Source organism: Amyelois transitella, chromosome 23 (genome assembly GCF_032362555.1).
Source record: "Amyelois transitella isolate CPQ chromosome 23, ilAmyTran1.1, whole genome shotgun sequence".
Taxonomy (NCBI): Eukaryota; Metazoa; Arthropoda; class Insecta; order Lepidoptera; family Pyralidae; genus Amyelois; species Amyelois transitella.
This window is the reverse complement of record NC_083526.1, coordinates 5,365,754-5,391,023: the sequence shown is the minus strand read 5'-3', so window position 1 is coordinate 5,391,023 and position 25,270 is coordinate 5,365,754. Positions and strand designations below refer to the sequence as shown.

Here is a 25,270-nt window from a genome sequence, read left to right as displayed (position 1 = left end):
ACGCCATAATGTAGGCGAATTCATGGCATTATCGTTGTTTTTGAACATCAAGCCTATTAAATGACTTCTTATGTATAAATTTATATCAATGTTTTTTTCACCAGAGTTTTAAAAAGGTGGCATATTGAGTGTTTTTGAAAGAGGTTTTTCTTACGCATTTACCCCGTTTGGGTCAAATGCGTCTTTATTAAGTAAATACTGAATTAGTAGGTTTATCGGGATGAAAACAAGGTAGCTTTTTACAAACCAATTTTCTATGCTATAGGTGATAATTTAATAAGACAAAGAGAATACTTGATGCATTCAGAGAAGATTTGGTAAGGTCGGGGGGAAATGCGCCTAGTTTTTTATAGACGCATTTGCCTCGTGCTAAATCCAGATGTTGTCAACATTTTACTCATAAAACTTGCCCCCTCTCGGACCACCTATTTGCATGTACTTACTTGTAGGTAGTAGAAACCTATGAGATTTTAATAGTGGTAAGAATTGTAAATAAAAAAATCTGCATTACATTATACAATTTTTATTATAAAAAATTAAAATAAGAGCCAACTTTTTATAAATGCGTTGTTCTTAATTTTCAAAATCAAATTTTCGGTACTGGGAACAAAAATCTATACAAAAATCCTGCCAAAGGAAAACTATTCTGAACTTATTATCCAGTAAATAAAAAATGGCATGTTTTGACTTAACAACGCCTAAATCTAACTTGATTGTGTTATCAAGTTAGATTTAGGCGTTGTTACCTTCATAATTGTAAAATATTAGTCGAAAAGATGCTTATTACAGCAAAAATATTCTTTAGAAAAGTAAACTTTTGTTATAATGAAATTTAACATAATTAGCTTAATCACACTAATTAACAGTAATCAACATCTGTCCACACACCAACGTTATATTCTAACTTCCAGTCAGTCACTATGTGACATATTATAAAGAAATTCAGTCTTGCAAAATTTGACCAGCAATATCAGATAAGATTATTAGAATAAACTTAAGGATATACTGAAACTTTATATAATTAGCTTAATCATACTAATTAACAGTAATCGACATCTCTCCATACTCCAACTTAAAATCAGTCACTATGTGACATATTATAACAAAGTTCAGTCTTGTATATTTGACCAGAAATATCAGATCATTCGGTAACTAATGACTTAAGCTAACCTACTCTAGAAAATGTACTTATACTTAGATAGCGTATACAAGTTTTCATGCTTAAACAATTAAATAACAAGATTAATCGACATAAAATTTCTTAAGACAAATTAACAGAACAAAAATCTTCGTACTTAAGTAGTGTCATATTATTCAACCACAGTATTCAACAAATAATCACATAAAAATATGGTATCTAATACTGAGTATTTTAACTTTTAAATACAATTGTCATTACATAATACTATGTAATTCAGTCTTACTGATCAGAAAAATCAACAATACATTTTCTATACTCTACTGAATATTGAATCCTTCAAATTTTTCTTTGAAAACTACGTGTCCTCTTCGTGTTATTAGGGGGTTTTCAAGAAACTTAACAATGTCAATGTCATGTATGAGTTCAGATACGTCCTCAACGTCAGGGTAATGAAAGGATACAATCTTACTATTTTTAATTTTTCTCAAATACTTAACCTGAGGATGGCCATGATTCAATGAGATTACATTTCCGATAAAGTGTTTCACGGTTTTCTTTGTTGCGAATTTTACAATAATCCAGTCACCAACTTGTGGATGCCTTTGACTGGAATCTGGTTCATATTCATCATTAGTGATATGGTCCTTATCTGGCTGTATTTTATGACATTGTATAGATGTAAGTCCTAGTTCAGTGGATGTATGATCACTTATATTACTTTCTTCTTCAACTTGTTGGATTATCTTATGACAATATGTTCCCCAGTTTTCGCTTGTATCAGAGTCGCTGCTAAGTATTATATTATCACTTTCACTGCTTTCGTCCGATGAATATTTCGGTATCTTTTTCGGTATTTTCTTCTGACATTTTTTTATAGTCGTAGGCATAGGTAATTTCTGTTTAGATTTTATATTTTTCTTCGCCTCTGATTTAGATTTTCGTTCTCTTTTTTCTTCTTCTTTTTTTTGTTTTTCAGCCTCATTTTTCCGCAATCTATTCAAAAAATCATCGTGTGTAATTACTTCACTTCCTTGAACTACCTTTCTTTTCTTAATTTTATATGTCGGGTCAGCTTTTTTTATCGTGTTAAGTAACAAACTTTCAAAGGATACTAGTTCTTCATTATTCAGATACCGGTCTTCCAAAATCTCAATTTTTGGTGTTCCTTGACTTGTACCAGGTAACTGTATCTCATTGGGATGGAAAATAATATTATTTTTGTGGTTGTCAATTGTTGAGGTACATTTCTTATTAATGGTCTTTATTATTTGTCGTGAACATAAACTGTATAACGTTGGAACTTGTTTTATTTTGGCTTCATTGAATCTTTTAAAAGCCTGTGCGTCGTATTTTTCAACAGGTATTACGTCTTTATTTAGGGGGAATATGCCGCCTTTTTTAAATCCATTTCGTATTATTTTGGGATCTAACTCTTTCCAGACTTCCCCGAGGATTTCACTGAAATTGTGTTTTTGCATCTTGGCTCCTACGTTTAACCGTTGCCATGCCAATATTTTAGCATCCCACCTAACTTTCATAGATTTAAATACCGCTAAATCTAAAGGTTGTAACAGATGGCTCGCGTGTGATGGCAGTTTTATAATTTCAACGCCCAATTCTTTTGCTTTCTCTAATACATGTAATTGAATATGCGTGGAATGGCCGTCGTATATTATTAAACAAGGTGACTCTTTACTTACATGAGGCAAGACTGTCCCCAACATGTATTTCTCAAAAACTTTAGCGTCTATCCACCCATTCTTTGTGGCCGCATAACAAGTACCTTCATAAGCATTTTGAGACATCCATTGGTCCCATATATTTTTGCCACGGTATATGATTAATGGTGGCAATTTTTCACCTGCTGCGTTAACTGTAAACAATACAGTCACATTATCTTTTCCCGCCGAAGCAATTGTTCTGGTACTCGCATAGCCTTTTGCCCCAACAATTTTGGTCTTTTCTGGGTCCTTGCTGAAACTAGATTCGTCGAGATTCCATATTCTATCTGGACTATATTGTAAATCCATTGTTTTTATATACTCTTCAAGTGTGTCGAAGTAGTCCTTGATTATGAACGGGTCACATGCGGCTTTTCGTGACATCTCTACCGCTTGTGGTTTTTTTAGAGATAAGTTATTTCTTTTCCGAAAGCCAGAAAACCACTCATAACCCGGGGCTCCCTCCTTGAAGGGTGTCGTTAGTTTATTTTTTTCAACGTATTGCGTTACAAGTTTTATAACTTCCTCAGAGGACAGACCGAACCCGTTCTTTTCCATAATGTGGAGCGAGGTAGCTATTCTTTTCTCAAATTTGACATTTATGGCTGTTGGCCTGCCTCTAGTTTCTTTAACGACACCTCTTCTAAGTTTAACTCTGTCTACTATAGTTGTCCGCGGTATATTATATTGTTTTGAAGCTTGATATGAATTTAAAATTCCATCTCTTACTTCTTTGACGGCTATATTTAAAGTATCTAAAGTGTACGTAGGTTGTGTTTTTTTTCTGTAGTTACGTACCATTTTGATAAATATCTTAAATCTGAAATGAATGAAATAAAATTGATGTGAATAAGGATTTTGTATACACGTAAAAGGCGATTATGTCATGCAGTGAAATTACCTTATTATCAAATCAAATTATTTGCATGGCAATACCCGCATTCATCTTCGGGATAATGTTCGTAAATAGTAAAAATGGAACAAAAAGGACACCAGAAAAATGAGCTTGCTAGCAATACTCGTGCATGTTGAACTATTATCTCATTCATAATAAAATGATGGGGCATACTGGATATAACGTTTGTTGGCTCTCCACATCCGAAACACTTGGTTGACAAATTAAAATGAGTATTCTGCCATGGCCATACAAGTCTTTGTTGTATAAAGTTTTGAAAATCGTATTTAGTTAAGTATTTGTCAATGTCCATGTATTTCAAAATCACCATGGTAAGTATAAACTCTTTATCTGAAATACAATTTTTATATATTAAATGCTAGCACAAAAAGGTTGACGATTTATGTTTTGAGGAAAATGCGTCCCACAGTCGCAATTACCTCGTAACGGCGAGATGCATTTACCCCAAGATATAAATCCTAACCTAAAAATGGCGACATCAATACCTCCTACAATAAAGCTATTTTATTAAAAATAACTGCCTGTGTAAGCAGCCCATTGATTAGTCCTCACACTCATAATAAATTAAAATCGGTAATTTAAGAAAAACTTAAGATTAACAAGGATTTTGACACTCACCTCTACCAGCAACAAGTTGTCCACACGCATTCGATATACAAAATGGCCGAATTATTGAGTCAGTTCACTACAACGCCATCTAGACGTAATTTATGTAAAGGTTTTAGTTTATACAAATGTAACTAGATAGCACTAGTTAGTCTGAACCGAACTGTTTTCGAATAACTTAAAAAAGACGCAATAGCCCCGTAGACGCAATTAGCCTAGTTGACCTTACCTGTACTCTTATAATATTCATGTTTTGTTGAATAACTACTATATATTTATCTTTCCTTAAAATTTCATGTTTATTGACTTAATATGTTTATTAATGTTATAATTTGAATTTCATGTTTTATTTTGTTTATTAATGTCTACATTAAAATTTCAGGTTATTAATTTAGTTGTGTATTAATGTTATAATTTGAATTTCATGTTTTATTTTGTTTATTAATGTCTACATTAAAATTTCAGGTTATTAATTTAGTTGTGTATTAATGTTATAATTTGAATTTCATGTTTTATTTTGTTTATTAATGTCTACATTAAAATTTCAGGTTATTAATTTAGTTGTGTATTAATGTTACAATTTGAATTTCATGTTTCATTTTGTTTATTAATGTCTACATTAAAATTTCATGTTATTAATTTAGTTGTTTATTAATGTTACAATTTGAATTTCATGTTTTATTTTGTTTATTAATGTTTAAATTAAAATTTCATGTTATTAATTTAGTTGTTTATTAATGTTAAAATTTTAATTTCATGTTTTAATTTGTTTATTAATGTTTAAATTTTAATTTCACGTTTTACTAAATAATTTGTTTCTTAATGTTTAAATTTTACCTTTATGAATTTACTCACATTATAATATGTTTTAATTTTAGTGTTACTTTTATTTTCTAATGTTTAAATTTGATTACTTTAATTTTATTTTTTTTTATTTTATGCTTATCTTAAATTTTATGTTTACTTCAATGTTTTACATCCTATGTTAATTTTATTATTGTTAATTTTTATTGAGAGAGATCACTATTGATATAACTCTTGTTTTGTATAAGTGTATTTTGTTTTACTAAACAATTTTAAAATCTATTGTTCAGTTTTAACGAGGGAGGTGTTATGTACCGACGTTATGATTAGAATACAATGAAACCCATGTTCATCTTCCTAGTATCAGTATTATGATTAGAATATAAAGAGAGCTATGTTCATCTGTGTAATAGACATAAATCAAACTAATGGTTTTGTTTACCAAAAAATTTGTTATCTAACTATAAAATTATGGGTCAGACCTTTCGGTCGATTCAAAGAAAACCAAAATATCTGAATTAGATTCTTTATTTTAGAGTCACTACAAAGAACAGCATTGTAAGATGGTCACGTACACCATCCATATCTAACCAGTATATAAACTGGCACTCGCCCCCTCCATAGGCAGATTTTTTGTAACATCACTCACGTGAACATCTATATTCGGGTCTCTCTCGCTCTTTGTGCGTAACTGTGTAGTCTTAGTCCGTAGTGTCTTGTGTAAATAATAATTGTATCTTCAAATTAATTAAAGTAATTTAGTGAAGTACAAGAGTTTGATTCCTGGTCCTCTCCGAAGACAACAGCAGGGATATAACATTAAGTTGCTTTTAGAACGAGAATTCAGGTTGAATATGTAGTAAGTTAGTAGCTGATTGATAATTCTTGAGGTAGGTACCTACAATTTAGTTATAAAAATCAAAACTTGTTTCAAATTAACAATATCTTTAATTAGTGCAGAAACAGCGTTCCTTCACTTTGCATTTAGAGGAAGACACTAAGTTCCTATTTTTATTAAAATCGCATTAGAAATAGGTTTCAATATAGATTTTCAAGCTGTAATAAATTTTGATATAAGTTTAGGTTTAATTAAACTGCATTCACCTGGGTGAATAAGTTAACGTAGAGGTACACAGAAATAATACCACCTTTGTTTTGTACATATACCAAAGGTAGAATACTTTTGTATGTGGCGCGACTTTATACATATATAATCACGTCTATCCTTTGCGGGGTAGACAGAGCCAACAGTCTTGAAAGGAATAAGCCCCGTTAAGCTGTTTGGCTTTATATATTATTTTATTCACCCAGGTGAACCAAGTGCAATAAATATTACATGTGTAAAACGCGCTCGTAATATACCTACCTTTATTTTATCTCGGTCGTCGCTAGGTGACCTCGGATCATTGTAACACGATTCGAAACGTCTGAGATAAAATAAAAGTACGTTACGTGCGCGTTTAATACCTGTAAGTAATATTTATGAATAGTTTTATGCAACGCAAAAGTTTAAAATCATTTAAAGTGCATTTAACCCATTACTCCACTGTTGTAGAATATAGGTATTGATAGTGACTCACATTGATAATTATGGAATAGTTAATATTAGTTAGAATTATCTTCCAATTGAAATAAATAAAATTACTTATATTGCAATAGTCTTTTATTTAATTAATCACACGATTAAAATGTTTAATCACATTAAATAAATATAAGCCTATATATTATGCGAATATGTACAATTAAATGCAATGTCGAATTATTAATACACCACTTTTTGTCACGGAGATTCAATTATTTTTTAATAATTTTAACAAACTTTTAATAATTATTTAGCACCAATAGTCCAGCAAAATAATCTTAATATATTTGGCGAGTCGAGGGCAGTCTATTTTTTTACTAACAATTCAAATTTCTACATAGAGTTTTAAAAGTAATGATTTTTATTATTATTTTTTTTTTATTTAATTCCTCATTTTGATAAAATGTCTTCAAGGGAATTTAATATTCGTTTAATTTTTCTAAGTAGATAGTCAAGGAAATGGTACTGCCCGTAAAAAAATATATTATTATAATAAATCTATTATTAATAGTTAAAAGTTTATGAAATATTAGGAAAATAAGGCATTTTGGATATTTGTGTAAAGAAGACCAGTGCAAATAAAAAAAGCGATGGGAATGAATCATAAATTTAAAACAATTCCTAATCTCAAGAAATAATTAAGAAACTAAATAGTTAATACTTCAAATTTAATCACAATTTTGTCTAATTAAGTACAACAAGTTTATTTGTAATTCGTATATAATACCTATTATAAGTGAAAATAAATGGAAAAAAAAGAAATTAGTATAATACGTAAGTAGTGATCTATAAAAAATACTTAGTTTAAGTACTTTGAAGTGTAGTAGAAACATAATATAATTTCATCTTCGTTACAAGAGATAGAGGGAGAAGGAAAACTATGAATGAAGGTAATTTGCATGCCCCATCGAAGATGTACTTTACTAATGAAAAAAAAAAGAATGATTAATCATTCATCGATCGCCAAGTAAAGATAAATAAAATCTGTTTTTCTTTAGAAGCGTCTACAATTTTCACACACAATTTATACCTACAATGGGAATAAACTCTAATTTCAATCTTATTCTTTTAAGTACTTACTATAGGAAAAATATACCTATCTATAAATCTATTTCTGGTTTATATATTAAATTAAACTCTTTGTGAATCCATTATTTCGGAAAATCCCGTTTGGAATGCACACGTACTTTGACGATCAAAATTATTTATTTTTTGGATTCGATATTTAAAGCTGCGTACGCACCGGGTTAACGCCAAGGAATGGGGATTGTTAGTCTTCATTGGTAGACCTTTATTCTTGAACTTTGACAATACATATGTCTTAACATTTCTATGAGGTTAACCGCACAGTAAGAGAAAGAGGTACGTTAAGTTTGTCTTATCAACGTTTGGGAACATCCTGTTTGGACAGTTTGGCGAACGCCAAAGCTTCCTCTTTAGAGCCAATGCATGCTAACGTTGGTTAGCACAGTGTGTATGCAGCTTAACGTGAAGAATCTTCCTGTTTATAACTCGCTGTGATAAACTTCTGTCGTGACCTTAAGTTCGTGTTCATGGAATTCTGAACAGTCAGCTGGATACTCCACCTGGAAAAAATTACACAAACGTATCAAGTATCAAGAAAACTTATTCTGTTTGTTCGTTTTCTTCTTTCTCGTGGCTATACTCCAGGTTACATCCTCACCACTCTGGAGAGGAGCCCGGGGTACGCCTGTGACCATGGATCCAGGATTGGGTAGGTCAGGGTTTGACTATTTGACCTCCACAACCAAAGTATTAAGTAAATGGCCGAGGTGGGATTTGAACCTGTGTCTTTATGGGCACAGCGCAACCGACGCTCTTGAAACTTTTTTTACTTCATTGTTAGTTATCGAACTCTTCATCAGGATCTGAGTAGTTCCCGGTTGCATAATTTGCCGTGTCGAATTACAGCCCTTTGTATAAAAAGAGAACCGCACATACATTACATAGACATTCTTCTTTTTTGAAGTCGGTTAAAATTATAAAACATTCTAAGTGTAACAAACATATTCCCGATCAAAATCGGTTCAGCGAAACGCGAACGATAATCTGCCTAATTAAGTTTCTAATTCAGCAAGGCCGCCTTTTATATTCTTTTTTGTGAAATAAAGTTTAATATAAATAAATAATCGCGGACAAACATACCTACATGCAGATTAAACTGATAACCATCTTTCCTTAGAACGCGATTAAAAAGGTAGTTAAATCAAATAAACTTTAACCGCTTCAAAAGCTAAACAGTGACGGGTTTACGTGCGACAAAAAGGCGTCGCGCGTGCGCAGGCGCTGGCTCCACTTACAAACCTAGATGATACGAGGTAAATGAAGACTTACATCACAGTTGACGTCATTTTTCACAGCGTTGTAGAGGTCCCAGAAACCTTTGCCGTTGTGGTAACTGAGAGCTGCTGACGCGACCAAACTGCTCACTTTCGTCAGACCAGCCTTGAAGCCCAGGCGACCTGGGGATAAATTGGCACATAACATTGTTTCTACATATAAAAAAACCACACCTCTTTCTCAAAGGGATAGGCATAGACTACATCTTTCCACTTTTTAATCGTCATAAGACAGGGTAGACAGAGGAGTTAGCCCCAAGATTGACTTGACGGCCTCCGTGGCGCAGCGGTAGTTCGCTTGTCTGTGACACCGGAGGTCCCGGGTTCGAATCCCGGCCAGAGCATGATGAGAAAATAACTTTTTCTGATTGGCTTGGGTCTTGGATGTTCATCTATATAAGTATTTATTATAAAATATGGTACCGTTGAGTTAGTATCTCGTAACACAAGTTTCGAACTTACTTCGAGGCTAACTCAATCTGTGTAATTTGTCCCCTATATATTTATATTTTATATTAAAGATTCAAAGGCCAAGTTTAACTGGTATTCCTTGCGTTTTCTCGGTAACAACCTCGCAGCTCTTTTAAGAGGAGGCCTGAGTGCCGAGTATTTGTCTATTACCCTGGATTGAGTTTTCACACGAAGAGACTTTAATCTGACAGCAACCCTTGCAATGTAACCTGACCCATAGTCTTCCTCCTGGATTTAATTCTGGTTGCATCCACATTTCTCTGGAGAGGAGCCCGGAGTATGCCTCTGACCATGGATCCTGGATTGGGTGGGTCAAGTTTTCACACGAAGCGACTCCCGTCTGACCTCCGCAACCTTTGCAGGTTAAACCCTAACCGTATTGGATCCATGGTAACCTGACCCATATTTGATGATGGTAAAATCTTGAAAATTGGCACTTGACACTTGATGAATATGCCTAAAAGCTATGTAAGTATAAGGTATATTTTTAATTTCTTTGTTCCATATACCAGCTGGAAGTAATTAAGAAAATGTTGAACATAAAACCTTTTGCCTTTGACTCGACTTTTCCATCGACTTAGAAATACAAATTATGTATTGTACAGACCTATGACACATTATATTATCATTTTGAATTATTTTTGAGACTTAATTTACTTATATTTTAGTTAATTTATTATATTTAAGTTATTTACTTGTATTTATGTTATCGAACCTCTTTTGTTAATATGGGTGACCGTTTAGATATTCTATAAATCCTACTACTATTATAAAGGCGAAAGTTTGTATGGATGTATGGATGTTTGTTACTCTTTCACGCAAAAACTACTGAACCGATTACCATGAAATTTGGTATGTAGGTAGCTGAAGACCCAGAATAACACATAGGCTACTTTTTATCCCAGAGTTCCCGCGGGATTGATAGGGTTTCCATGCGGACGAAGTCGCGGGCGGCCTCTAGTATATAAATAAATAAATATAAATATATACGGGACAAATTACACAGATTGAATTAGCCTCGAAGTAAGTTCGAAACTTGTGTTACGAGGTACTAACTTAACGATACTAGGTATATTTATATAAAATACTTATATAGATAAACATCCAAGACCCAGGATAATCAGAGAAAGTTCGTTTCTCATCATGCCCTGTCCGGGATTCGAACCCGGGACCTCCGGTGTCACAGACAAGCGCACTACCGCTGCGCCATAGAGGTCGTCTGATCTGTAGGTACATCTACACCCTTTATATTTTGTGTTAGTCCCTCAAGGAAGGTTTATTGTGAGCCATTTTATGAGTTCAGGGCTTAATTTAATTTAGTACTATAAGTAGGTAGCTAAATATATCTTTTTCGGGCCTTTATTGTGACAACTAGGTGCCGTGTGGCGCCATGCACTATAAAATAGGACCATATCTTTCTCATGGATGTTCTAAAAGGCGATTATAGGAAAGGCTAATAAACTTGGGATTCTTCTTGTTGGCGATGGACTAGCGACAAGTAGGCTAGCAAGTAAGGGATGCAGACATCATTGTATGTATGATGTGTCTTCTTGACTTCTGATATATCTACATAAATGACAACCCTAGGTCCTAGTCTAGGTAATTTATTATCAGTGTTGTAGCCTTAACATACATACATATAATCACGTCTATATCCCTTGCGGGGTAGATAGAGCCGTCTTGAAAAGACTGATAGGCCAAGTTCAGCAAGAAAAGAATAATAGTGACATGTTGCTATCCCATCGCCTAAAAGAACTATCCCAAGTTTATAAGTCTACCCCGTAGTCGCCTTTTACGATATTGATGGTAAAAAGAGATGGAGTCGGTCCTGTTATTTTTTCTATTGGTGCCGGGAACTACACGGCACTTATAATAATGACGAAATAACTTACCCTCTTTATCCTTATCATGATGCCTATTCACGAGGCACATCAGATGTTCTTGGCACTGTGGCGACTTGACTGAATGCTGGTAGGCTCTGTACACCCTGAGCACGGGCTCGATGACCTCCAAGTTCAGGGTGTCAGTGATGTGGTCCACCAGTGCGTTGTAGTCCCCACGGCCGGCCAGCGATTGGGATATGGACTCGCCCATTTTTACGGTTTGCTGAAAATGAGGGTATTTTTCAAAGACAGTTGTACTTAATAAATAAATATATACGGGACAAATTACACTGATTGAGTTAGCCTCGAAGTAAGTTCGAGACTTGTGTTACGAGATACTAACTCAACGATATTATATTTTATTATAAATACTTATATAGATAAACATCCAAGACCCAGGTCAATCAGAAAAAGTTCTTTTCTCATCATGCCTTGACCGGGATTCGAACCCGGGACCTCCGATGTCACAGACAAGCGTACCACCGCTGCGCCACAGAGGCCGGCAAAGAAACAATATAAGTTTAATTGGGAACATTGGATGGCTTAGAGAATGATCTTAGAACTTAAGAAACCCTAGTCCGCATAAAGTGGTAAGAGAAACGTCGCGTAACGGAACGCAGACCGATAAGCATAGTAGCTGTGGATGCAAATAGCGACACGCAGAGATGAGAACTAGAGGAAAAGGTCTAGACGAACGTGCCTTGATCGAATCACGACATTCTGGCAAAAGGTCATGAAACGACGAGCTTGCATGAAAAGATTGATGAATGCGGATGAAGCGAAATAAGGATATAAAGGTCGTGGAAGGTAAGAATGTAGTGTGTGCTTGCTCCTCTGAGATAGAGACATTCATATGTAGATATGTATTCAAATGTTTTATGATCAAGACATTTTTGTGATCTCAGATGCACATATCAGGGCAGGGCATATTTGTTGAGGAAATAGGCTTGTATCACACTCATCATAATATTCAAGAACATTCTCCGCTATTAAACTTCAGGGCTCGCTTTCGACATTTCTCCGTTTATCTGGTCTTCGAAATCCGTTAAGTACAATTACCTTTATATATTCGATCGCTGGGGCCACATAAGCTGATACATTGGTATCAATATCCAGGTATTTCTTCAGCACATAATTGAGGAGTGCGCTGATGGACTGCGTGGGCTTCTTCAGGTTGAGATGGGTGTGTTTGGGGAGACCCTGAGAGTCCAGGAAACCGTTGATGAAGTACTGGGCCGAGGACATGTACCTGGAAAGGAATGGTACAGATTATTGATAGTTTGTTTTTGTGATCTTGTTAATTAACGAGTTTTGCATGAGTCATTAAATAAAGGAAAGTTTCTTTCCCCTGGATGTTGTAGGACTAGCGAATCAAGTGTAAACCTGGTAAAAATTGGGAGAATTTCCCAATTGAGAGTCTAGACTCTAGGGGTATCTCTGTGTGATTTGTTGTTATAACATCATCTTCTTAGTTTGTATTGACAGTTGACCTCCGCAATCCTAGAAGAAACTCAACAACCGGTTGCTCTAATAACCAGGTTTCCTTTTTATCGCAGTCAGAACATTTAAACGAACTCAGAAATAAGTCAATAAATAAATAATTAATCAAAGACATTTGTACATGGCTGAATTGGGATTTGAACCTTGTCATCATCAATCATTATAGGTAAACTTAAATAAAGAAATAAAAATTAACACTTACTTCTGGTATACTTCTGGTTTCGCCACAGACACCACGGTGTCCGTCAAATACTTCGCAGCCACTTTGATCCAGTGTCGTCTGAACGAATGGTTCTCAAAGTTCTTGAACATCAGCTCGAAACTGATCTTTCCGTCCGGTCCAGTAAATGCTTTCATCGTTTTCTTTAATCCAGATTTTTCCCAAACCGTTTTGCCAAGTTCAGAATTTATGAACAGGTCCCAATACAAATGTATTTTCTCTAAAAACGGTGGTAAAAATTGAGCGTGATCTTTGTGACCGTCTGCTACGTTTTTGCTTTCTGGATCGGAGAATGAGCTTAATATATTCATTATTAGTGGTAGAATACTTTCGGCTCCTCCGTTTCGGTTGCCCAAAAATCCTGATGCAAGACTTAGTAGTCCATCTATGTTGAAATCGTTTTTATTCTGGCTTTCCCTTTTCTGCCTACTGGGTTTATCAGTGTTGCCCATTTGGCTTGCAAACATAGACATCATGGTTCCTATCATGGCTGGATCGATTTTGCCATCTTGACCTCCGAGTAAGCTACCAAGACCTGGAAAGACAATGAATAAATGATCTTTTTTTATGTCTTTTGTTAATATGAGAAATTGGAATAGGAATTGAAAGTATTAGTTTCAGGTAAATTATTTCCAATTCTTGTGCCCCGCGTTTCCCGCCGGTTTAAGCTAGAGCCACTCCATCTATTTCCCATGTAGGTATGTAGTAAAAGGCAACTAAAGAAGTAGGCGTGGGCTTAATCGCGTTATATCATTTTTTTTCAGCTTTTTTTAGGATAGCTTTTATTAAAATCTAATATGTCTCCCTGGTTTCCCTGCAAAGGTTGTGGAGGTCAGACGGGAATCGCTTTGGGTAACAATTTGACTTACCCAATCCGAGATCACGTAATGTGACCGGGAATTGACGCCGCGTGGGAGTAGATATTATTCTTGGAATAAGACTATTTTCGGATTTAAAAGGTGATGTTGCTATGTATGGATCTGGATAAGATTATAAGATCGCGCGGCTGTGTGACGCAAATTCTCGTTGGGAATATTTAATGGATACTTTTTTACTTTCCTTAAAATAAACGTAAGAGCCAAAATGACGTAATGGTAAGATTTCCAGAGATTCACTGACTAGGAATAATTATAAATTTCAGTTCTTAAGTCGTCTTTACCATCAAATTAAGTTAAGAATCTATGACAATCATTATAACAATAAATTAAGTTAATTTTCGTATGCCTATATGTTATGTCGACGGCTCCTGAAAGTTTTATCTCTTTGCCTAATATTATCAAAATAGATTGTAAATTTTTAATTTATTCATCACAAACCAAACTAAAATACGAATATTTTCTTTTTATACGATAAACTTTCTTAATATTAGAAAGTATGGACTTAAACGCAAGGAGATAATAATATGCCAGCAAGTTATGTTGCTACAGGAGTTTAAGACATAAATAAAAAAAGTCAAAATAAATCTAACGCGTACTTCCGAATCAGCATCGTTATAAATTTTGGAAAAATATTTGAGTTCAGAATGTTTGTGATAAACATAAGTCCTTGTAAGTATAAGTAATTAAGTAAAGTTAAACAATAATATTGAAGATGCTACAAGTAATATTATAAGCTAACGTCTGCATAAATATTTAATTACGAAGTAGCCAATTTAATTGTGTTTGCGTGTGTTGAAAAGTTTTGTAATTTACTAGCATTTGCCCGCGACTCTTGACTAGTAAAAAAAATTCCGTTGTTTTGAGAATTACGGGAAATCCAATTAGAACTTAATACGTGTCATTTTCCTTCTTATACCAATTATACTACTTCTTATACGTGGTCTTATTATTTTGGTCTATTCCAGAATTGTATCGTCATCAGCATGTCTCATCATACTTTTTTCTAATGTTCCTTTCATTTTTACCTAGATGATTACTACGTTATTGGTTTGATGAATAAAACGGTCTGTTTGCAAAAACTTCGATCGACGTAGAGTCAAAAAAACTAGATTTGAAGTTTAGACATTTGAAATTTTGCATTTAGGTTCGTATATTCGTCACCATGGTCAAAGGCATAACCCAGGGCGCCTTTCCAGAGAGCTGAGGATGCAACCGGGACGAAAAGCCATGAGGTAGAAGAAGAAGATTATATCGTCGGCGTAAGTTACGCGAACTTGGCAGGTATATTTGCTACATCGACGGTTATATTATCTAAGGATACAATTATTAAAAAACCATAATTTTCCGCGGAACTTTCGATTTCTTACCTGACAATATATCACCACCATCATTTCCATTAGTGTCTTGACCAAACATTGATCCCAGATTTTTGGCTTTGTCTCCCTGCATCAAGTTACCGACTATATTCCCAATAGCTGCTAAACCGTTCAAATTATTCCCTCCATCGCCCATATTCTGGAGAAATGAGGAGGCCAGGTCGAGGAAAGGATTTTCATCGTCGCTGCGACCTTCCATGATCGGTAGGGTTATAAACTGGCAAAGCAGGAGTAGAATGCCGATTTTCCTCATGTTTTATCTGAAACATAAAACATTTACTTGGTATTGCATTGTTAAATCGAATTTTTATAGTAATTTTATCAGTTGCCAGTTGCTATTTCAAGTTTTTTAACCGAATTCAAAAAAGGAGAAGGTTCTCAATTCGACCGTATTTTTAAATATTTTATTAATTTATACAGGTTTTTTAGGTAATTATGTTTACGTGAGAGCAGTGTTGTATAGATGTAGTAGTGTTTGCGAATATATTTAACTAGCTGTTAACCGCTGCTTTGCACGTGTTAAATCTTTTATCCACTGCAGAAAGATTTAGTCAGTCTCTGTGTCGAACATCATCAAAGTCGGCCCAGTAGTTTTTGAGTTTATTTGTAACAAACAGTAATACATTTTTTTCTTCGTTTGTGTTTGTTTTGTCCTTTGCGCATCCTCTCCGTATTTTTTCCTACATTAGAACAAAATGATATAAATCTGTAGCGGGAGCGATGATTCTGCTCGACCGCCACCAAGGAGAAGATCTTCATAAATTTAATAAAACCCCGTTGCCTTCCCTCTGGGTAATTGCCGTGATTGTATGTATCTAAGCAAGTAAATACAAGTATTTTACCCTGCAAATGTACATAAGACGTAGCTTGTGACATCATTATTAGAAACAATATAACAAGGCGTACAGTTGCTTACATATAATTAAAACTCGAATCGCGGAATGTTTGAAATTGTAATGAGAAAGATTCGCACCCTTGCATTTTCTGTGTCTTGACTCAATTTTGGAAACTTTCTTTATTCATACACACATATTACCCCGTCTATATCCCTCGCGGGGTAGACAGGCCACGTTCAGTAGATAGAATTGAGATTCAAATAGTGAAAAGTTGCTAGTCCAACGCCTAAAAGAAGAATCCCAAGTTGAAGTGGTTCTATTCTTAAGTGCTGGAAACGACACGGTACCACAAAAGTTTTAAGTAAGTAGTATAAATTTAAATATATAGATTGTAACAGTCAATCAAGGTAGAACAATAAACTGAGTTTATTCTTTAAGGCGAATGGCTTAATGATTCAGAGATTCAGATGATTTAGATAAAAAAAATGTACCTATAAAAATCAATTGTTTTAGCTGTTAGGATGCCACATACAGATATTCAGATGGGCAAGTCAAACTCATAACACGCTCTTTTAAATAAGTGAAACAATGAATAATTACTGTAATTAAAACACAAAAAGCTGTTATTAAATTCATATCGCGGGATTTCTTGTGTGGAATCTAAGATGGCGTTGTGATGAAGAAAGTGAATAGATTAATAATAAATTCTTTTTTGTTGGCATTGATGTGAGTTCTTTTTTTGTCGACATGCTTTAGGCACGTCTCATATTTAAGAAATTTAATTTTGCAATCATTTTCCTGGCGGTTGCTCCAGTTACTTTAGATTCATTGCATAGAGAAAATTCTGCGTTTTTTAATCGACAGCTCGGTTCACCGAAAGTATTTTTAAATTGTGTTTTGAAATTAATTTATTACTTCATCTAATTTTATGGCAACCAATTGCGAGCCGGCTAGACCTAAGGTCGTAGCATATAATAACGTCTATATCCCTTGCGGGGTAGACAGAGCCAACAGCCTTGAAAAGACTGATTATTCAGCTGTTTGGCTCAATGACAGAATTGAGACTCTTATAGTGACAGGTTGCTAGCCCATCGCCTAAAAGAAGAATCCCAAGTTTAAAAGCCTATCCATAAGTCGCCTTTTACTTTATTCATGGGAACGAGACGGAGTGGTCCTATTCTTTTTTTTATTGGTGCCGGGAACCACACGTCACAAAAAGATCTATTCCAGGTATGTTTATGATCTCGATCCAGGAGTAAACCAGGTAATTGTCCGTCCTGTATGACCTTGACCCTGTTAATGGTCGGGTCATAGTCCTGATGCTCAGGTTTCTACAAGATGTTTTTCCTCATATAGTTAATTTAGTTCTACTGAGAATCAGGTTTGGTGCGGTAGGTCAGTGAACTTTCGATCATTGACTCCATGCTCGTCTATTTTGCATGACTCGCATTAAAGTGTATGGCTATCAGTTCTACGTGCTATGTTTTCATACATACGCGTACATAAAATCACGTCACGACTAACGTATCTTGACCAAATTAAGGACGTCCTGGTAAAGGGTCAGGTCAAGAGTACCCGAAACCGCCGAGCTTGCATGAAGAGAGTTATGAATGTGGATGAAGCGAAGGAAGTATGCAGAGATCGTGGCAAGTGGAAAGAGGTAGTCTCTGCCTACCCCTCCGGGAAGGTGACGTGATTTTATGTATGTAAAATCACATCACCTTCCCGAACTGGTAGGTGGAGACGTATCTGTGGGGCAGGCAGAGGCCGCTTATATAAATACCTATACATTTGTGCCGTGTGGTTACCGGCACTTTAGAATAGAACCGCTCTATATCTTTCCCATGGATGTCGTAAAAGGCGACTAAGGGCTAGGATTATAAACTTGGGTTGGGATAAAGGCAATGAGGCCATTTGAACCTCAATTCCATCATAAAGCCGTATGGCCTTTCAGTCTTTTCAAGACTGTTGGCTTGGCTCTGTCTTCCCTGCAAGGGATATAGACGTGACAAAATGTATATGTATGTATGTACCTATACTACAAATCTGTGGCAGAGATTTAACTTTTCATTCGGTACAATCTATGCATAATATTTTCGCTTAATTTTAATTTTTTTCGTCGGTTGAAGGTACTCTTGACCTGACCTTCCGCTAGGGCATTCCCGATTTGATTGGACTGGATTAACACACACACACATACATTCCGTTTTCGTGACATACATACTTTTTTTTTTTGGACAAATTACACAGATTTATTTAGCCTCGAAGTAAGTTCGAGACTTGTGTTACGAGATACCAACTCAACGATACTATATTTTAATTAATACTTATATAAAGATAAATATCCAAGACCCAGGCCAATCAGAAAAAGTACTTTTCCCATCATGCCCTGGCGGGGATTCGAACCCGGAACCTGCGGTGTCACAGACAAGGGTACTACGGCTGCGCCACAGAGGCCGTCACTATACTTAATGGTCCCCAGCCGAATTCACACACGCAAACGGTACTTATTAAGTGAACTACTTAACAAACGAATCGTGACCGTGACAGGGTAGGACGGGTGACAATGCCGTACTTTCTTCATAATTGACGTACCTACGAGTATTTGTAGAATTATGTGCCGTGTGGTTCCCGGCACCAATACAAAAAAGAATAGGACCACTCCATATCTTTCCCATGGATGTCGTAAAAGGCAACTAAGGGATAGGCTTATAATCTTATTCCTCTCATTACCTATCCATCCATTCGAATAAATTTAATTAACGTGGACAGTGTTTTTTGTTATAACACAAATATAGTTGTGATTACTGAAAAGGATAAGAACAGCTGCAGTGTAGTTTGTTCCGCCGCTTCTTCTACTCATGCGCTTTGGAAGCGGTAGTAGTAATAATTAGATTGTGATAGTGATGTGACGTCAATAAGTGATACCTTGTATTCAATTTTGAAAATAATTCTATTCTATTCTAACAAATAAAGTTTTGAGAATAGTTTTGTTCCTACAGGACTTACGTTAAACAAAGATGTACTCGGGTAAAGTCGTGCGTAAAAGCTAGTCCAGTAGAACTTGACTGTAACTCGAAATGCGATCTTAATAAGAACTTGTCAAAATCTGATCTGTTATATCCTACTTACAAATTAAATACGTGCCGTGTGGTCCCCGGCACCAATTATAATAAAGAATCACTCCTCTTTCCAATGGATGTTGTAAAAGGCGACTAAGGGATTGGCTTATAAACTTGAGGTTCTTCATTTAAACCGATGGGCTAGCAACCTGTCTCTATTTGAATCTCACTTCTATCATTAAGACAAACAGCTGAACGTGGCTTTAGGTCTTTTCAAGATTGTTGGCTTTGTCTACCCCGTAAAGGCTATAAACGTGATTATGTGTATGTGTGTATGGATGAGTTATTCACGGTTGTATAATACTCTTTAGCTCCCTACAAGACTTAATACCTAAATTTAAGATATTTACCATCTGCCAGTAACAAAAAAGGTAACTTAATAACGGAAGAGTTTGATAAAAGTATATTTTTTTACTTAGTAATAGATACAACGAACTTAATGCGTAAGTAACAGAAGAATTTTCCCGTTCTTAATTCAAACATCTAAGGATTTTCTCACTTTCAACTTTTTTTCAGGCCAGTACCTCCTGTCTATAAAAATACCTAAGATTTTTATTATAATAAGTACTTTGAGAGTTTTGTTGGAATATATGGGGAAAGGTGGACAAAACAACTACTTAATATAGATATGTAAGTGGTTACTTACATACTTATAATGACATCTATATCACTTGCGAGGTAGACAGAGCCAACAGTCTTGAAAAGACTGAAAGGCCACGTTCGGCTATATGCCTCTATGGTGGAATCGAGATTCAAATATTGAATAGCTCATTGCTTCAAGAACAATTTTAAATTGATAAACCTATCCCTAAGCCGCCTTTAACGACATCCATGGGAAAGATATGGAGTGGTCCTAATCTTAAGTGACACACACACACACATCTTAAGAACCACACCAATAACAATTCACATACATTTTATATATTTATTTATTTATCTATATTAATATTATAAAGCTGAAGAGTTTGTTTGTTTGAACGCGCTAATCTCAGGAACTACTGGTTCGAATTAAAAAATTTTGATGTGTGGTTCTCGGTACCAATAGAAAAAAGAATAGGACTACTCCATCTCTTTCCAATGGATGTCGTAAAATGTGACTAAGGAATTGGCTTACAAACTTGGGATTCTTTGTTTAGGCGATGAGCTAGCAACCTATCACTATTTGAATTTCAATTCTATCACTAAGCCAAACAGCTGAACGTGGCCTTTCAGTCTTGAAAAGTCTGTTGGCTCTGTCTACCCCGCAAGGGATATGGACGTGATGACATGTATGTATGTATGATGAAAACAAATACATAGTGTTTGTGAAATCTGTACACTTAAGCGAAATTTGTATTGCAAAGTGACAGAGATCGCTATTCTGATTACTCAGCCATCGTGACTCGGTGTAAAAGAATTTAAGGAATAAAAACAAAGAATTTTTTTTTTCAAAAGAATGTTGGTATATCACTTAGAATGTCTATTTGTGAATGTTGTTGTCACTGCATTTTTTGAATAAATAAGATTAGACCCATAGAAATAATAATACAATAGAAATGCCACACTTTAAAATAATGGTCGGCGTCATTTTGTTTTTATAGTTTTTGACAATTAACGGGACAAAATGGAATGGTATTATTTTAGAGAATCAGTTAGTACAGGATAAATATTATCTTTTAACATTATTCTTAGGTATTATTCTTTGAAAATATAAAATAAAAAGATCAAATAACTACCTACGTACACACTCCCCATAATACTATAATGTAGGTGTACATTTGTTACTGCAGTACATACACACTTACTTATAAAAAGTAAAAGTAATACATATTCCGGTAATAATCCGTATTCAATGAAATTCTTTTGAAATTAATGTGTCTTAGCGCAAAAATTTTTTTTGGCTCAAATACCTTTTTTACTATCGCACGAAATACGAATTAAAAAATTACGAGACCACAAAACCCTTGAATTCAGTAATGGACTATAAAAAAAATCTCATAAATGGGTCATGTTTAGGGCTGCCACTCACTGGACAATGAAAATATATTTTTTTTTACTAATTCGTTTTACTATTTTATGTTTATTAGAAATAGTTGCAAGGCCCTTCCTCGTCAGAGTAGTTATCAGACCTCAGACAAGGTTAAAATAATAGATAATGTAAACGTAAGTTTATTTTTTCGAAGGCATGAGTTTATTTTTTCTTTAAGAAAATGTTACTTATCATCAGTAATTGATGAAGCTTTAATTTTTTTTATCTCCGATAGTATTCAAGATTTTGGATTAATGTCATCAATTACAAAACAACTTTTGGTACAAAGAAGTTAGGAGTCACAGCTGTGAATTTATTTACAGTTTTCTCTTTCAATATCTACTTTTATCTAGTCTTCTTTTTGGTAAATAAATAAAAAAAATTATATCCGTTCCGTGACAACCCTAGTTCATTTATAAAGTAACTTACTAAGGTGCGAGCAGCGGCAGGCTAGCGGTAATTGTGACGTCACAAGGTCGTTAACCCCGGGTAGGGGTATAATTTCGTAAGCACGGAAAATATGTTAGCGGTTCGTTATTTTATGCGAAATTGACAGTTGACTTAACTAATTTGTATACAGTATGGTAAATTATTACCATACTACTTGAGAGAGAAGCAGTGATCTTCACCTCTCTCTATATATATTAAGTACATATATTATTTATTTAACATACATACATATTGTCACGTCTATATGCCTTGCGAGGAAGACAGAGCTAGCAGTCTTGAAAGATTGACAGGCCACGTTCAGCTGTTAAGCTTAATTAAGATAGAATTGAGATTTCAAATAGTGACAGGTTGCTAGCTCATCGCTTATAAAAAGAATCCCAAGTTTATAAACCCTAGTCGCCTTTTACAACATCCATGGGAACGACATGGACAATTCCCGCTAAAATGTCCAAACTCATATTTCTCTTACTACTTATTATTAGAAAGAAAAGATATTCGTACTTTTATTTGTAACAAATAAACCTTTCTCAAAAGCCACTGGGCTGATTTCAATTATATTTGGCACAGGGGCAGACAAAACTTTCTGGAGTGACACAGGTATGCAATTACTGTTCTCTGGAAATCCGAAAGCGAAATTTAGTTAATCAAGTAGGTATAATTAAATCAACAACATGTAAAAATTATCAGTAGAGCATTGATAATCATTAAATATCATAATAATGACAAGTAATTTCATTACTAAATCAATGTTACGAAAGATATTAATTAATAATTATTTTCATTTCTTCTTAAACATACAAAGGTATATAAAATCACGTATTTTCTGAGAGGGGTTGGCAGAGATTACATCCCTCCATTTGCCACGACCCCTGCATACTTCCGTCGCCTCATCCACATTCATAACTCTCTTCATACAAGCTCAGCGGCTTTGGGTATTCTTGACCTGACCTTTCGTCAGGACAATGCTGTGAACTTATTCAAATACTAAGTCAGTATAGCTTAAGTATTTAACTAGTAAGAATTATAACGACAAACTGAATTTAGTCATAAAGCCATAAAGCTATACGTAGCCTTGCAGTTTTTTCAAGACAGTTGGCTCTGTCTGCCCTGCGGGGGATGTCGACGTGACTTATATGTAGGTATGTATGAATTTTCCGTTTATAATCTTTTCTTATAAACTTAATAAGAAAAAATCTATTTTCTGTATACCTAATATATTTAATGCTTGATAATGTTTTGACATGAGAAACAGTCCAAACAAATAAAAATAAAGCCCTCTTAAGTATTTTTAAATTATTTGCGTGCCCATTGATAAGATAACAGTAGATGCGTCTAAATATCTATCCAAAAACGCGGGATATACTGGTAAGATATATTCTTATTTTTTTTAAGTGAAAATTATGCCATATCTTTAAAGTACTGTTTTCGTTAAAAGGATAATATAAAATTAAATACCTACAGTTATAAGAGGTCTTCAAGGGTTTTCACTCTTAACTGTAAAGAAGAAAGTCTATCAATTAAAAGTTAACTTACCTCCAAATCCAAATAAACAAATGGATGACACAAAACTACCACAACGGAACACTTTAATTACGTTTTTATTTTTTCTACAAATAATTGCAGTATAATCTATTTCACTAATTATCTACTAATACAACGCGATAAAAGAACATACTATGATCCGATTCACGCACCGGTAAATTGAAATAACCACGTAAGACAATTCAGTGTTACCACTTCAAAAAAATATTATAAACGCACAACACTGGCACAATAAATAAATAAATTTGAATTTAGAATTTTGTCGGCGCACGCGCAACGTCGTCTCTTGGTGATCTTATTTTTTATTCTAAATACAGCCAGTGTTGTCATCTTTTTCTGATATATTCCCGTCTTGCTTTCTCTTATGGAAATGTGAGTGCAGTCGTCCTTGACTCTGAAGAAACTCCTCGTGGAAGATCAAGATTTACCGTTTGGATATGCTGTCTCAACAGCTTAATGGTTTTATATCGATGTGCGAGAGAGATGTGTATATGATTATTAGTGATGTATTAACCCCGACTGTCAATGACCGAAGGCACGGAGGATCAAATCAAAATGTTTGACCATGCGACAGGTATTTTACCGTTATGTAAGGTCCTTTGACCTCTATAATATGACGATGACGTGTTTTTTTTTAGAAATGTGGGACGACGACGTGCATTTCTTGTTTGCGTAAACTTGAGAAAATAAAATGTTTTTTTTTTTATTACCGCAAACTTAATAAAAAGATTTTTTTGTATTTATTTTTTATAAACATTACCATTACTGCCAGACAACTTGAATTTTTTACACTATAATCTTTAGAATCCTAATATTATAAATGCGAAAGTTTGTGAGTATGTCAGAATGTCAGTATGAATGTTTGTTACTTTTTCACGCAAAAACTACTGAACCGATTACGATGAAGTCTGGTATGTAGGTAGCTGATGACCCAGAATAACATATAGGCTACTTTTTATCACGGAGTTCCCGCGGGATTGATAGGGTTTCCATGCGGACGAAGTCGCGGGCGGCTTCTAGTTTAAAATAAATTATACTACTTGTTTGACTTGACTGTCAACATTAGGTACATACCTAGTTATACCTTTAACTGATGATTCTGCCAGGTGCAGAACTACTAAAATATGCGGGTTTAATCGTATATTGAATTTTTGCCTGACTGCAAAAAACAATTGGATGCGTAACCATGATCCTATATGAGTTAGGTTATGATGCTAAGGTCAGATGGGAATTGCTGCGTACAAAAACATGATAACTCAAATTAGGATTTAAATTTATTTTTATTAGTCTAATATGAGTACACCAAGATCTTTAATATGTACAAGATCTCAAACTTATAACAGATTTTCTGAATAATCCTTTCGGCCATTTTTGCAGACAGTGGCAGATGCAGCACAGATGGACCCCGGGTTCCTGTCCAAAGATAACGAGTAGCGACCTAGATTCTTTTTAAAAATTCTGGGTTATGTATTTGTTTACTTTTATATATTACGTTCCCGGCACCAATACAAAAAAGAATAGGACCAATCCATCTCTTTCCCATGGATGTCGTAAAAGGCGACTAAGTGATAGGCTTACAAACTTGGGATTACAAACCTGTCACTAGTTGAATCTCAATTCTATCGTTAAGCCAAATAGCTGAAAGCGGTTATTCAGTCTTTTCAAGACTGTTGGCTCTGTCTACCCCGCAAGGGATATGGACGTGACCATATGTATGTATGTATTGAACCCCCTTAAGGATGATTAATTTTCCCCGTTTTTTTTCACATATTCCATTATTTCTTCGCTCCTAATATTTGCAGCGTGATGTTATATGTTAGCCTAAAGCCTTACTCGATAAATGGTCTATTCAAC

At 34.7% G+C, this 25,270-nt stretch overlaps 2 protein-coding genes across 5 annotated transcripts; both read right to left on the bottom strand.

Annotated features, from left to right (window-relative positions):
* Positions 1–307: 307 nt before the first annotated feature.
* Positions 308–4,431, bottom strand: LOC132903254 (uncharacterized). Of its 4 annotated transcripts, none has more exons than XR_009657354.1 (2): positions 747–4,425; positions 308–698 (listed from the first exon to the last, which is right to left on the bottom strand). XR_009657354.1 is itself a non-coding variant. In XM_060950992.1 (2 exons), the coding sequence occupies exon 2, from the start codon at positions 3,661–3,663 to the stop codon at positions 1,459–1,461; it is 2,205 nt and encodes a 734-aa protein (XP_060806975.1). In that variant the 5' UTR covers positions 3,664–4,108; positions 4,397–4,431; the 3' UTR covers positions 308–1,458. The 4 variants fall into 4 exon arrangements, 3 of the variants coding, with proteins under 3 accessions (XP_060806975.1, XP_060806977.1, XP_060806976.1); XM_060950992.1 differs by having other exon boundaries at positions 308–4,108; positions 4,397–4,431; XM_060950994.1 differs by having other exon boundaries at positions 308–3,682; positions 4,397–4,429.
* Positions 4,432–6,886: 2,455 nt separating this feature from the next.
* Positions 6,887–23,678, bottom strand: LOC106130786 (uncharacterized). Its single transcript, XM_013329713.2, has 7 exons — positions 23,408–23,678; positions 15,450–15,718; positions 13,187–13,739; positions 12,544–12,733; positions 11,494–11,707; positions 9,126–9,253; positions 6,887–8,356 (listed from the first exon to the last, which is right to left on the bottom strand). The coding sequence occupies exons 2-7, from the start codon at positions 15,709–15,711 to the stop codon at positions 8,276–8,278; spliced, it is 1,428 nt and encodes a 475-aa protein (XP_013185167.1). The 5' UTR covers positions 15,712–15,718; positions 23,408–23,678; the 3' UTR covers positions 6,887–8,275.
* Positions 23,679–25,270: the final 1,592 nt, after the last annotated feature.